Source organism: Salvelinus alpinus, unplaced genomic scaffold (assembly GCF_045679555.1).
Source record: "Salvelinus alpinus unplaced genomic scaffold, SLU_Salpinus.1 scaffold_45, whole genome shotgun sequence".
In the NCBI taxonomy this organism is placed as follows: domain Eukaryota; kingdom Metazoa; phylum Chordata; class Actinopteri; order Salmoniformes; family Salmonidae; genus Salvelinus; species Salvelinus alpinus.
In genome coordinates, this window is record NW_027255986.1 from 254012 (window position 1) to 268417 (window position 14406).

Below are 14406 nucleotides of genomic sequence, written 5' to 3' on the forward strand. Positions count from 1 at the left end.
GGGGAGATGTCCATGCTGGGTTAGGGTAAAGGGTTAGGGGTAAAGCCCTACCTTGTCCGTCAGGGGAGATGTCCATGCTGGATTAGGGTAAAGGGTTATGGCTAAAGCCCTACCTTGTCTGTCAGGGGAGATGTCCATGCTGGGTTAGGGTAAAGGGTTAGGGGTAAAGCCCTGCCTTGTCTGTCAGGGGAGATGTCCATGCTGGGTTAGGGTAAAGGGTTAGGGGTAAAGCCCTACCTTGTCTGTCAGGGGAGATGTCCATGCTGGGTTAGGGTAAAGGGTTTGGGGTAAAGCCCTGCCTTGTCTGTCAGGGGAGATTTCCATGCTGGGTTAGGGTAAAGGGTTAGGGGTAAAGCCCTACCTTGTCCGTCAGGGGAGATGTCCATGCTGGGTTAGGGTAAAGGGTTAGGGGTAAAGCCCTACCTTGTCTGTCAGGGGAGATGTCCATGCTGGGTTAGGGTAAAGGGTTAGGGGTAAAGCCCTGCCTTGTCCGTCAGGGGCGATGTCCATGCTGGGTTAGGGTTAGGGTAAAGGGTTAGGGGTAAAGCCCTACCTTGTCTGTCAGGGGAGATGTCCATGCTGGGTTAGGGTAAAGGGTTAGGGGTAAAGCCCTACCTTGTCCGTCAGGGGAGATGTCCATGCTGGGTTAGGGTAAAGGGTTAGGGGTAAAGCCCTACCTTGTCTGTCAGGGGAGATGTCCATGCTGGGTTAGGGTAAAGGGTTAGGGGTAAAGCCCTACCTTGTCTGTCAGGGGAGATGTCCATGCTGGGTTAGGGTAAAGGGTTAGGGGTAAAGCCCTGCCTTGTCTGTCAGGGGAGATGTCCATGCTGGGTTAGGGTAAAGGGTTAGGGGTAAAGCTCTACCTTGTCTGTCAGGGGAGATGTCCATGCTGGGTTAGGGTAAAGGGTTAGGGTAAAAGCCCTGCCTTGTCCGTCAGGGGAGATGTCCATGCTGGGTTATGGTAAAGGGTTAGGGGTAAAGCCCTGCCTTGTCTGTCAGGGGAGATGTCCATGCTAGGTTAGGGTAAAGGGTTAGGTCTTAGGGTAAAGGGTTTGGTCTCAGGGTAAAGGGGTTGGTCTCAGGGTAAAGGGGTTGGTCTCAGGGTAAAGGGTTTGGTCTCAGGGTAAAGGGTTAGGGTAAAGGGTTAGGTCTCAGGGTAAAGGGGTTGGTCTCAGGGTAAAGGGTTTGGTCTCAGGGTAAAGGGTTTGGTCTCAGGGTAAAGGGTTTGGTCTCAGGGTAAAGGGTTTGGTCTCAGGGTAAAGGGTTTGGTCTCAGGGTAAAGGGTTTGGTCTCAGGGTAAAGGGTTTGGTCTCAGGGTAAAGGGTTTGGTCTCAGGGTAAAGGGTTTGGTCTCAGGGTAAAGGGTTTGGTCTCAGGGTAAAGGGTTTGGTCTCAGGGTAAAGGGTTAGGGTGAAGGGTAAAGCCTCACCTTGTCCGTCAGGTGAGATGTCCATGCTGGGTTAGGGTAAAGGGTTAGGGGTAAAGCCCTGCCTTGTCTGTCAGGGGAGATGTCCATGCTGGGTTAGGGTAAAGGGTTAGGGGTAAAGCTCTACCTTGTCTGTCAGGGGAGATGTCCATGCTGGGTTAGGGTAAAGGGTTAGGGTAAAAGCCCTGCCTTGTCCGTCAGGGGAGATGTCCATGCTGGGTTATGGTAAAGGGTTAGGGGTAAAGCCCTGCCTTGTCTGTCAGGGGAGATGTCCATGCTAGGTTAGGGTAAAGGGTTAGGGGTAAAGCCCTACCTTGTCTGTCAGGGGAGATGTCCATGCTGGGTTAGGGTAAAGGGTTTGGGGTAAAGCCCTGCCTTGTCTGTCAGGGGAGATTTCCATGCTGGGTTAGGGTAAAGGGTTAGGGGTAAAGCCCTACCTTGTCCGTCAGGGGAGATGTCCATGCTGGGTTAGGGTAAAGGGTTAGGGGTAAAGCCCTGCCTTGTCTGTCAGGGGAGATGTCCATGCTGGGTTAGGGTAAAGGGTTAGGGGTAAAGCCCTGCCTTGTCTGTCAGGGGAGATGTCCATGCTGGGTTAGGGTAAAGGGTTAGGGGTAAAGCCCTGCCTTGTCCGTCAGGGGCGATGTCCATGCTGGGTTAGGGTTAGGGTAAAGGGTTAGGGGTAAAGCCCTACCTTGTCCGTCAGGGGAGATGTCCATGCTGGGTTAGGGTAAAGGGTTAGGGGTAAAGCCCTGCCTTGTCTGTCAGGGGAGATTTCCATGCTGGGTTAGGGTAAAGGGTAAGGGGTAAAGCCCTGCCTTGTCCGTCAGGGGAGATGTCCATGCTGGGTTAGGGTTAGGGTAAAGGGTTAGGTCTTAGGGTAAAAGTGTTAGGGTAAAGGGTTTGGTCTCAGGGTAAAGGGTTTGGTCTCAGGGTAAAGGGTTTGGTCTCAGGGTAAAGGGTTTGGTCTCAGGGTAAAGGGTTAGGGTGAAGGGTAAAGCCTCACCTTGTCCGTCAGGTGAGATGTCCATGCTGGGTTAGGGTAAAGGGTTAGGGGTAAAGCTCTACCTTGTCTGTCAGGGGAGATGTCCATGCTGGGTTAGGGTAAAGGGTTAGGGGTAAAGCTCTACCTTGTCTGTCAGGGGAGATGTCCATGCTGGGTTAGGGTTAATGGTTAGGGGTAAAGCCCTGCCTTGTCCGTCAGGGGAGATGTCCATGCTAGGTTAGGGTAAAGGGTTAGGGGTAAAGCCCTACCTTGTCTGTCAGGGGAGATGTCCATGCTGGGTTAGGGTAAAGGGTTTTGGGGTAAAGCCCTGCCTTGTCTGTCAGGGGAGATTTCCATGCTGGGTTAGGGTAAAGGGTTAGGGGTAAAGCCCTACCTTGTCCGTCAGGGGAGATGTCCATGCTGGGTTAGGGTAAAGGGTTAGGGGTAAAGCCCTGCCTTGTCTGTCAGGGGAGATGTCCATGCTGGGTTAGGGTAAAGGGTTAGGGGTAAAGCCCTGCCTTGTCTGTCAGGGGAGATGTCCATGCTGGGTTAGGGTAAAGGGTTAGGGGTAAAGCCCTGCCTTGTCCGTCAGGGGCGATGTCCATGCTGGGTTAGGGTTAGGGTAAAGGGTTAGGGGTAAAGCCCTACCTTGTCCGTCAGGGGAGATGTCCATGCTGGGTTAGGGTAAAGGGTTAGGGGTAAAGCCCTGCCTTGTCTGTCAGGGGAGATTTCCATGCTGGGTTAGGGTAAAGGGTAAGGGGTAAAGCCCTGCCTTGTCCGTCAGGGGAGATGTCCATGCTGGGTTAGGGTAAAGGGTTAGGGGTAAAGCCCTACCTTGTCTGTCAGGGGAGATGTCCATGCTGGGTTAGGGTAAAGGGTTAGGGGTAAAGCCCTGCCTTGTCTGTCAGGGGAGATGTCCATGCTGGGTTAGGGTTAGGGTAAAGGGTTAGGGGTAAAGCCCTACCTTGTCTGTCAGGGGAGATGTCCATGCTGGGTTAGGGTAAAGGGTTTGGGGTAAAGCCCTGCCTTGTCTGTCAGGGGAGATGTCCATGCTGGGTTAGGGTAAAGGGTTAGGGGTAAAGCCCTGCCTTGTTCGTCAGGGGAGATGTCCATGCTGGGTTAGGGTAAAGGGTTAGGGGTAAAGCCCTACCTTGTCTGTCAGGGGAGATGTCCATGCTGGGTTAGGGTAAAGGGTTAGGGGTAAAGCCCTACCTTGTCTGTCAGGGGAGATTTCCATGCTGGGTTAGGGTAAAGGGTTAGGGGTAAAGCCCTACCTTGTCCGTCAGGGGAGATGTCCATGCTGGGTTAGGGTAAAGGGTTAGGGGTAAAGCCCTGCCTTGTCTGTCAGGGGAGATGTCCATGCTGGGTTAGGGTAAAGGGTTAGGGGTAAAGCCCTGCCTTGTCTGTCAGGGGAGATGTCCATGCTGGGTTAGGGTAAAGGGTTAGGGGTAAAGCCCTGCCTTGTCCGTCAGGGGCGATGTCCATGCTGGGTTAGGGTTAGGGTAAAGGGTTAGGGGTAAAGCCCTACCTTGTCTGTCAGGGGAGATGTCCATGCTGGGTTAGGGTAAAGGGTTAGGGGTAAAGCCCTACCTTGTCCGTCAGGGGAGATGTCCATGCTGGGTTAGGGTAAAGGGTTAGGGGTAAAGCCCTGCCTTGTCTGTCAGGGGAGATTTCCATGCTGGGTTAGGGTAAAGGGTAAGGGGTAAAGCCCTGCCTTGTCCGTCAGGGGAGATGTCCATGCTGGGTTAGGGTAAAGGGTTAGGGGTAAAGCCCTGCCTTGTCTGTCAGGGGAGATTTCCATGCTGGGTTAGGGTAAAGGGTAAGGGGTAAAGCCCTGCCTTGTCCGTCAGGGGAGATGTCCATGCTGGGTTAGGGTTAGGGTAAAGGGTTAGGTCTTAGGGTAAAAGTGTTAGGGTAAAGGGTTTGGTCTCAGGGTAAAGGGTTTGGTCTCAGGGTAAAGGGTTTGGTCTCAGGGTAAAGGGTTTGGTCTCAGGGTAAAGGGTTTGGTCTCAGGGTAAAGGGGTTGGTCTCAGGGTAAAGGGTTTGGTCTCAGGGTAAAGGGTTTGGTCTCAGGGTAAAGGGTTAGGGTGAAGGGTAAAGCCTCACCTTGTCCGTCAGGTGAGATGTCCATGCTGGGTTAGGGTAAAGGGTTAGGGGTAAAGCTCTACCTTGTCTGTCAGGGGAGATGTCCATGCTGGGTTAGGGTAAATGGTTAGGGGTAAAGCCCTGCCTTGTCCGTCAGGGGAGATGTCCATGCTGGGTTAGGGTAAAGGGTTAGGGGTAAAGCCCTACCTTGTCTGTCAGGGGAGATGTCCATGCTGGGTTAGGGTAAAGGGTTAGGGGTAAAGCCCTACCTTGTCTGTCAGGGGAGATGTCCATGCTGGGTTAGGGTAAAGGGTTAGGGGTAAAGCCCTGCCTTGTCTGTCAGGGGAGATGTCCATGCTGGGTTAGGGTAAAGGGTTAGGGGTAAAGCCCTACCTTGTCTGTCAGGGGAGATGTCCATGCTGGGTTAGGGTAAAGGGTTAGGGGTAAAGCCCGACCTTGTCCGTCAGGGGAGATGTCCATGCTGGGTTAGGGTAAAGGGGTAAAGCCCTGCCTTGTCTGTCAGGGGAGATGTCCATGCTGGGTTAGGGTAAAGGGTTTGGGGTAAAGCCCTGCCTTGTCTGTCAGGGGAGATTTCCATGCTGGGTTAGGGTAAAGGGTTAGGGGTAAAGCCCTACCTTGTCTGTCAGGGGAGATGTCCATGCTGGGTTAGGGTAAAGGGTTTGGGGTAAAGCCCTGTCTTGTCTGTCAGGGGAGATTTCCATGCTGGGTTAGGGTAAAGGGTTAGGGGTAAAGCCCTACCTTGTCTGTCAGGGGAGATGTCCATGCTGGGTTAGGGTAAAGGGTTAGGGGTAAAGCCCTGCCTTGTCTGTCAGGGGAGATGTCCATGCTGGGTTAGGGTTAGGGTAAAGGGTTAGGGGTAAAGCCCTGCCTTGTTCGTCAGGGGAGATGTCCATGCTGGGTTAGGGTAAAGGGTTAGGGGTAAAGCCCTACCTTGTCTGTCAGGGGAGATGTCCATGCTGGGTTAGGGTAAAGGGTTAGGGGTAAAGCCCTACCTTGTCCGTCAGGGGAGATGTCCATGCTGGGTTAGGGTAAAGGGTTAGGGGTAAAGCCCTACCTTGTCTGTCAGGGGAGATGTCCATGCTGGGTTAGGGTAAAGGGTTAGGGGTAAAGCCCTACCTTGTCTGTCAGGGGAGATGTCCATGCTAGGTTAGGGTAAAGGGTTAGGGGTAAAGCCCTACCTTGTCTGTCAGGGGAGATGTCCATGCTGGGTTAGGGTAAAGGGTTAGGGGTAAAGCCCTACCTTGTCTGTCAGGGGAGATGTCCATGCTGGGTTAGGGTAAAGGGTTAGGGGTAAAGCCCTACCTTGTCTGTCAGGGGAGATTTCCATGCTGGGTTAGGGTAAAGGGTAAGGGGTAAAGCCCTGCCTTGTCCGTCAGGGGAGATGTCCATGCTGGGTTAGGGTAAAGGGTTAGGTCTTAGGGTAAAGGGTTTGGTCTCAGGGTAAAGGGTTTGGTCTCAGGGTAAAGGGTTTGGTCTCAGGGTAAAGGGTTTGGTCTCAGGGTAAAGGGTTAGGGTGAAGGGTAAAGCCTCACCTTGTCCGTCAGGTGAGATGTCCATGCCGGGTTAGGGTAAAGGGTTAGGGTGAAGGGTAAAGCCTCACCTTGTCCGTCAGGTGAGATGTCCATGCCGGGTTAGGGTAAAGGGTAAAGCCTCACCTTGTCCGTCAGGTGAGATGTCCATGCCGGGTTAGGGTAAAGGGTTAGGGTGAAGGGTAAAGCCTCACCTTGTCCGTTAGGTGAGATGTCCATGCCGTGTTTGACCTTCATGTGTCGGCTGAGGTTCCCCTTCAGGTTAAACTTGGATGAGCAGTAAGGACACTTGAAGGGTTTGGAGCCGGCGTGGAGGTGCATGTGACCCAGCAGGTTGTACATTCTGTTGAACGACTTCCCGCACACCTGGAAAAGACAAAGCATGAGTTACAGTATATGTTCATAATTGTAATCGTGATCGTCGCTACAAGTCCCTATTTGAGGGAATAACCAACCCCCAAGACCTAACTGTAGTCCCTGCTACCAGTCCCTATTACCAACCCGCAAGACCTAACTGTAGTCCCTGGCTGCTACCAGTCCCTATTAACCAACCCCCAAGACCTAACTGTAGTCCCTGCTACCAGTCCCTATTAACCAACCCCCAAAACCTAACTGTAGTCCCTGCTACCAGTCCCTATTACCAACCCACAAGACCTAACTGTAGTCCCTGCTATCAGTCCCTATTAACCAACCCCCAAGACCTAACTGTAGTCCCTGCTACCGGTCCCTATTAACCAACCCCCAAGACCTAACTGTAGTCCCTGCTACCGGTCCCTATTAACCAACCCCCAATACCTAACTGTAGTCCCTGCTACCAGTCCCTATTACCAACCCCCAAGACCTAACTGTAGTCCCTGCTACCAGTCCCTATTACCAACCCCCAAGACCTAACTGTAGTCCCTGCTACCAGTCCCTATTACCAACCCCCAAGACCTAACTGTAGTCCCTGCTACCGGTCCCTATTAACCAACCCCCAAGACCTAACTGTAGTCCCTGCTACCAGTCCCTATTACCAACCCCAAGACCTAACTGTAGTCCCTGCTACCGGTCCCTATTAACCAACCCCCAAGACCTAACTGTAGTCCCTGCTACCAGTCCCTATTAACCAACCCCCAAGACCTAACTGTAGTCCCTGGCTGCTACCAGTCCCTATTACCAACCCGCAAGACCTAACTGTAGTCCCTGGCTGCTACCAGTCCCTATTAACCAACCCCCAAGACCTAACTGTAGTCCCTGCTACCAGTCCCTATTAACCAACCCCCAAGACCTAACTGTAGTCCCTGCTACCAGTCCCTATTAACCAACCCCCAAGACCTAACTGTAGTCCCTGCTACCAGTCCCTATTAACCAACCCCCAAGACCTAACTGTAGTCCCTGCTACCAGTCCCTATTACCAACCCCCAAGACCTAACTGTAGTCCCTGCTACCGGTCCCTATTAACCAACCCCCAAGACCTAATTGTAGTCCCTGCTACCAGTCCCTATTACCAACCCCCAAGACCTAACTGTAGTCCCTGCTACCAGTCCCTATTACCAACCCCCAATACCTAACTGTAGTCCCTGCTATCAGTCCCTATTAACCAACCCCCAAGACCTAACTGTAGTCCCTGCTACCAGTCCCTATTAACCAACCCCCAAGACCTAACTGTAGTCCCTGCTACCAGTCCCTATTACCAACCCCCAAGACCTAACTGTAGTCCCTGCTACCAGTCCCTATTAACCAACCCCCAAGACCTAACTGTAGTCCCTGCTACCAGTCCCTATTACCAACCCCCAAGACCTAACTGTAGTCCCTGCTACCAGTCCCTATTACCAACCCCCAAGACCTAACTGTAGTCCCTGCTACCAGTCCCTATTAACCAACCCCCAAGACCTAACTGTAGTCCCTGCTACCAGTCCCTATTAACCAACCCCCAAGACCTAACTGTAGTCCCTGCTACCAGTCCCTATTACCAACCCCCAAGACCTAACTGTAGTCCCTGCTACCAGTCCCTATTACCAACCCCCAAGACCTAACTGTAGTCCCTGCTACCAGTCCCTATTAACCAACCCCCAAGACCTAACTGTAGTCCCTGCTACCAGTCCCTATTACCAACCCACAAGACCTAACTGTAGTCCCTGCTACCAGTCCCTATTAACCAACCCCCAAGACCTAACTGTAGTCCCTGCTACCAGTCCCTATTAACCAACCCCCAAGACCTAACTGTAGTCCCTGCTACCAGTCCCTATTACCAACCCACAAGACCTAACTGTAGTCCCTGCTACCAGTCCCTATTAACCAACCCACAAGGCCTAACTGTAGTCCCTGCTATCAGTCCCTATTAACCAACCCCCAAGACCTAACTGTAGTCCCTGCTACCAGTCCCTATTACCAACCCCCAAGACCTAACTGTAGTCCCTGCTATCAGTCCCTATTAACCAACCCCCAAGACCTATCTGTAGTCCCTGGCTGCTACCAGTCCCTATTAACCAACCCCCAAGACCTAACTGTAGTCCCTGCTACCAGTCCCTATTAACCAACCCCCAAAACCTAACTGTAGTCCCTGCTACCAGTCCCTATTAACCAACCCCCAAGACCTAATTGTAGTCCCTGCTACCAGTCCCTATTCACCAACCCGCAAGACCTAACTGTAGTCCCTGCTACCGGTCCCTATTAACCAACCCGCAAGACCTAACTGTAGTCCCTGCTACCAGTCCCTATTAACCAACCCCCAAAACCTAACTGTAGTCCCTGCTACCAGTCCCTATTAACCAACCCCCAAGACCTAACTGTAGTCCCTACTACCAGTCCCTATTAACCAACCCCCAATACCTAACTGTAGTCCCTGCTACCAGTCCCTATTAACCAACCCCCAAGACCTAACTGTAGTCCCTGCTACCAGTCCCTATTAACCAACCCCCAAGACCTAACTGTAGTCCCTGCTACCAGTCCATATTAACCAACCCCCAAGACCTAACTGTAGTCCCTGCTACCGGTCCCTATTAACCAACCCCCAAGACCTAACTGTAGTCCCTGCTACCAGTCCCTATTAACCAACCCCCAAGACCTAACTGTAGTCCCTGCTACCAGTCCCTATTAACCAACCCCCAAGACCTAACTGTAGTCCCTGCTACCAGTCCCTATTACCAACCCCCAAAACCTAACTGTAGTCCCTGCTACCAGTCCCTATTAACCAACCCCCAAGACCTAACTGTAGTCCCTGCTACCAGTCCCTATTAACCAACCCCCAAGACCTAACTGTAGTCCCTGCTACCAGTCCCTATTAACCAACCCCCAAGACCTAACTGTAGTCCCTGCTACCAGTCCCTATTAACCAACCCCCAAGACCTAACTGTAGTCCCTGCTACCAGTCCCTATTACCAACCCCCAAGACCTAACTGTAGTCCCTGCTACCAGTCCCTATTACCAACCCCCAAGACCTAACTGTAGTCCCTGCTACCAGTCCCTATTAACCAACCCCCAAGACCTAACTGTAGTCCCTGCTACCAGTCCCTATTACCAACCCCCAAGACCTAACTGTAGTCCCTGCTACCAGTCCCTATTACCAACCCCCAATACCTAACTGTAGTCCCTGGCTGCTACCAGTCCCTATTAACCAACCCCCAAGACCTAACTGTAGTCCCTGCTATCAGTCCCTATTAACCAACCCCCAAGACCTAACTGTAGTCCCTGCTACCAGTCCCTATTAACCAACCCCCAAGACCTAACTGTAGTCCCTGCTACCAGTCCCTATTAACCAACCCCCAAGACCTAACTGTAGTCCCTGCTACCAGTCCCTATTAACCAACCCCCAAGACCTAACTGTAGTCCCTGCTACCAGTCCCTATTAACCAACCCCCAAGACCTAACTGTAGTCCCTGCTACCAGTCCCTATTACCAACCCCCAAGACCTAACTGTAGTCCCTGCTATCAGTCCCTATTAACCAACCCCCAAGACCTAACTGTAGTCCCTGCTACCAGTCCCTATTACCAACCCCCAAGACCTAACTGTAGTCCCTGCTACCAGTCCCTATTAACCAAACCCCAAGACCTAACTGTAGTCCCTGGCTGCTACCAGTCCCTATTAACCAACCCCCAAGACCTAACTGTAGTCCCTGCTACCAGTCCCTATTAACCAACCCCCAAGACCTAACTGTCGTCCCTGCTACCAGTCCCTATTAACCAACCCGCAAGACCTAACTGTAGTCCCTGCTACCAGTCCCTATTAACCAACCCCCAAGACCTAACTGTCGTCCCTGCTACCAGTCCCTATTACCAACCCCCAATACCTAACTGTAGTCCCTGCTACCAGTCCCTATTACCAACCCCCAAGACCTAACTGTAGTCCCTGCTACCGGTCCCTATTAACCAACCCCCAAGACCTAACTGTAGTCCCTGCTATCAGTCCCTATTAACCAACCCCCAAGACCTAACTGTAGTCCCTGCTATCAGTCCCTATTACCAACCCCCAAGACCTAACTGTAGTCCCTGCTACCAGTCCCTATTAACCAACCCCCAAGACCTAACTGTAGTCCCTGCTACCAGTCCCTATTAACCAACCCCCAAGACCTAACTGTAGTCCCTGCTACCAGTCCCTATTAACCAAGACCTAACTGTAGTCCCTGCTACCAGTCCCTATTAACCAACCCCCAAGACCTAACTGTAGTCCCTGCTATCAGTCCCTATTACCAACCCCCAAGACCTAACTGTAGTCCCTGCTACCAGTCCCTATTAACCAACCCCCAAGACCTAACTGTAGTCCCTGCTACCAGTCCCTATTAACCAACCCCCAAGACCTAACTGTAGTCCCTGCTACCAGTCCCTATTACCAACCCCCAAGACCTAACTGTAGTCCCTGCTACCGGTCCCTATTAACCAACCCCCAAGACCTAACTGTAGTCCCTGCTACCAGTCCCTATTAACCAACCCCCAAGACCTAACTGTAGTCCCTGCAACCAGTCCCTATTAACCAACCCCCAAGACCTAACTGTAGTCCCTGCTACCGGTCCCTATTAACCAACCCCCAAGACCTAACTGTAGTCCCTGCTACCAGTCCCTATTACCAACCCCCAAGACCTAACTGTAGTCCCTGCTACCAGTCCCTATTACCAACCCCCAAGACCTAACTGTAGTCCCTGCTATCAGTCCCTATTAACCAACCCCCAAAACCTAACTGTAGTCCCTGCTACCGGTCCCTATTAACCAACCCGCAAGACCTAACTGTAGTCCCTGCTACCAGTCCCTATTACCAACCCCCAATACCTAACTGTAGTCCCTGCTATCAGTCCCTATTAACCAACCCCCAAGACCTAACTGTAGTCCCTGCTACCAGTCCCTATTAACCAACCCCCAAGACCTAACTGTAGTCCCTGCTATCAGTCCCTATTACCAACCCCCAAGACCTAACTGTAGTCCCTGCTACCAGTCCCTATTAACCAACCCCCAAGACCTAACTGTAGTCCCTGGCTGCTACCAGTCCCTATTAACCAACCCCCAAGACCTAACTGTAGTCCCTGCTACCAGTCCCTATTAACCAACCCCCAATACCTAACTGTAGTCCCTGCTACCAGTCCCTATTAACCAACCCCCAAGACCTAACTGTATTCCCTGCTACCAGTCCCTATTACCAACCCCCAATACCTAACTGTAGTCCCTGCTACCAGTCCCTATTAACCAACCCCCAAGACCTAACTGTAGTCCCTGCTACCAGTCCCTATTACCAACCCCCAATACCTAACTGTAGTCCCTGCTACCAGTCCCTATTACCAACCCCCAATACCTAACTGTAGTCCCTGCTACCAGTCCCTATTACCAACCCCCAAGACCTAACTGTAGTCCCTGCTACCAGTCCCTATTAACCAACCCCCAAAACCTAACTGTAGTCCCTGCTACCAGTCCCTATTAACCAACCCCCAAAACCTAACTGTAGTCCCTGCTACCAGTCCCTATTAACCAACCCCCAAGACCTAACTGTAGTCCCTGCTACCAGTCCCTATTCACCAACCCCCAAAACCTAACTGTAGTCCCTGGCTGCTACCGGTCCCTATTTGAGGCAATAACCAACCTTCAACACGAAAGACTAGGGGCCGGTTATTTCAGAATTCATATAACGGTGTCCGAAACCCTCCCCTGCTCAAAAAAATAAAGGGAAATAAACAACACAATGTAACTCCAAGTCAATCACACTTCTGTGAAAACAAACTGTCCACTTAGGAAGCAACACTGATTGACAATAAATTTCACATGCTGTTGTGCAAATGGAATAGACAAAAGGTGGAAATTATAGGCAATTAGCAAGTCACCCCCAATAAAGGAGTGGTTCTGCAGGTGGTGACCACAGACCACTTCTCAGTTCCAGTTCCTGGCTGATGTTTTGGTCACTTTTGAATGCTGGCGGTGCTTTCACTCTAGTGGTAGCATGAGACGGAGTCTACAACCCACACAAGTGGCTCAGGTAGTGCAGCTCATCCAGGATGGCACATCAATGCGAGCTGTGGCAAGAAGGTTTGCTGTGTCTGTCAGCGTAGTGTCCAGAGCATGGAGGCGCTACCAGGAGACAGGCCAGTACATCAGGAGACGTGGAGGAGCAGGACCGCTACCTCCGCCTTTGTGCAAGGAGGAGCACTGCCAGAGCCCTGCAAAATGACCTCCAGCAGGCCACAAATGTGCATGTGTCTGCTCAAACGGTCAGAAACAGACTCCATGAGGGTGGTATGAGGGCCCGACGTCCACAGGTGGGGGTTGTGCTTACTTATAATATGTCTAGGAGCAACAACGGCTCAGCCGCGAAGTGGTAGGCCACACAAGCTCACAGTACGGGAACGCCGAGTACTGAAGAGCGTAACAATTGTCTGTCCTCGGATGCAACACTCACTACCGAGTTCCAAACTGCCTCTGGAAGCAACGTCGGCACAAGAACTGTTTGTCGGGAGCTTCATGAAATTGGTTTCCATGGCCGAGCAGCCACACACAAGCCTAAGATCACCATGTGCAATGCCAAGCGTCGTCTGGAGTCGTGTAAAGCTCGCTGCCATTGGACTCTGGAGCAGTGGAAATGGCAGTCAGACGGACAAATTTGGGTTTGGCGGATGCCAGTAGAAACTTACCTGCCTGAATAAATAGTGCCAACTGTAAAGTTTAGTGGAGGAGTAATGTTTGGGGCTGTTTTTCATGGTTCGGGCCCCTTAGTTCCAGTGAAGGGAAATCTTAACGCTACAGCATACAACGACATTCTAGACGATTCTGTGCTTCCAACTTCGTTGCTACAGTTTGGGGGAAGGCCCTTTCCTGTTTCAGCATGACAATGCCCCTGCGCACAAAGTGAGGTCTATACAGAAATGGTTAGTTGAGATCGGTATGGAAGAACTTGACTGGCCTGCACACAGCCCTGACCTCAACCCCTTTGAATTGGAACGCCAACTGCGAGCCAGACCTAATTGCCCAACATTAGTGCCCGACCTCACTAATGCTCTTGTGGCTGAATGGAAGCAAGTCCCTGCAGCAACGTTACAAAATCTAGTGGAAAGCCTTCCCAGAAGAGTGGAGGCTGTTATAGCAGCAAAGGGGGGACCAACTCCATATTAATGTCCATAATTTTGGAATGAGATGTTTGACGTGCAGATGTCCACATACTTTTGGTAATGTAGTGTAAAGCCAACATGAAATGTGATACCAGGCCTATAGTGTCTGAAAAAGTGAATCCATTCTTCTCTAGCTAATAAAAACCTGTCTCCCTATCTTCTGAATCAAGCGTGTACTCAGTACAGTAGCCTATGCTTCGGAGGGGGGAGGGGCAGGTAGCCTGAACACAGACAGGTAAAGACTGGCAGGCAGACAGAATACGTTTTTGAGTGACAGCGTGAGGGCTTTGTATAGGCGTTTTGTTGTGGGACTAGAAACAAATGGAACATAACGTTATTAACCGGTTCCCATGCTTTTAAAAGAACAGTTCTGTTCCGGAACACTATGAATCACTTTCCTTCCAGGTTCCCTCTGTTATTCTCCAGCTGTGTTCCCTGAACTTGTTCCAACCCTGCATATAAACTCACCTTGCATTTGAAGGGTTTGACGGGCAGGTGGACGATCATGTGCGTTTTGAGCGTCTGTTTCTGGATGAAGCTCTTGAAGCAGATGTGACACTGGAAGGGTCTGATGCTGTTGTGGATCAACATGTGTCTCTTCAGGTTGGCTGACAAGGTGAACTCACGGGAACACACCTCACACTTATGACCCTTCATTCCCTGACCAATAAGAACACAGGAGGACAGTTAGCTGGAGGACCACTGACCAATAAGAACACAGGAGGACAGTTAGATGAGGACCACTGACCAATAAGAACACAGGAGGACAGTTAGCTGGAGGACCACTGACCAATAAGAACACAGG

General features: G+C 51.6%; 1 protein-coding gene across 2 annotated transcripts in view; it reads right to left on the reverse strand.

The window, feature by feature from the left end:
• Positions 1–14406, reverse strand: part of znf710b (zinc finger protein 710b) — a 50680-nt gene that overhangs the window by 8954 nt on the left and 27320 nt on the right. For both annotated transcript variants that reach the window (XM_071388617.1, XM_071388616.1), the window contains 2 exons: positions 14070–14261; positions 6237–6408 (listed from right to left, as the gene is read on the reverse strand). In XM_071388617.1, coding sequence (XP_071244718.1) covers positions 6237–6408; positions 14070–14261 — 364 coding nt within the window. The remainder of the gene's footprint in view (positions 1–6236; positions 6409–14069; positions 14262–14406) is intronic.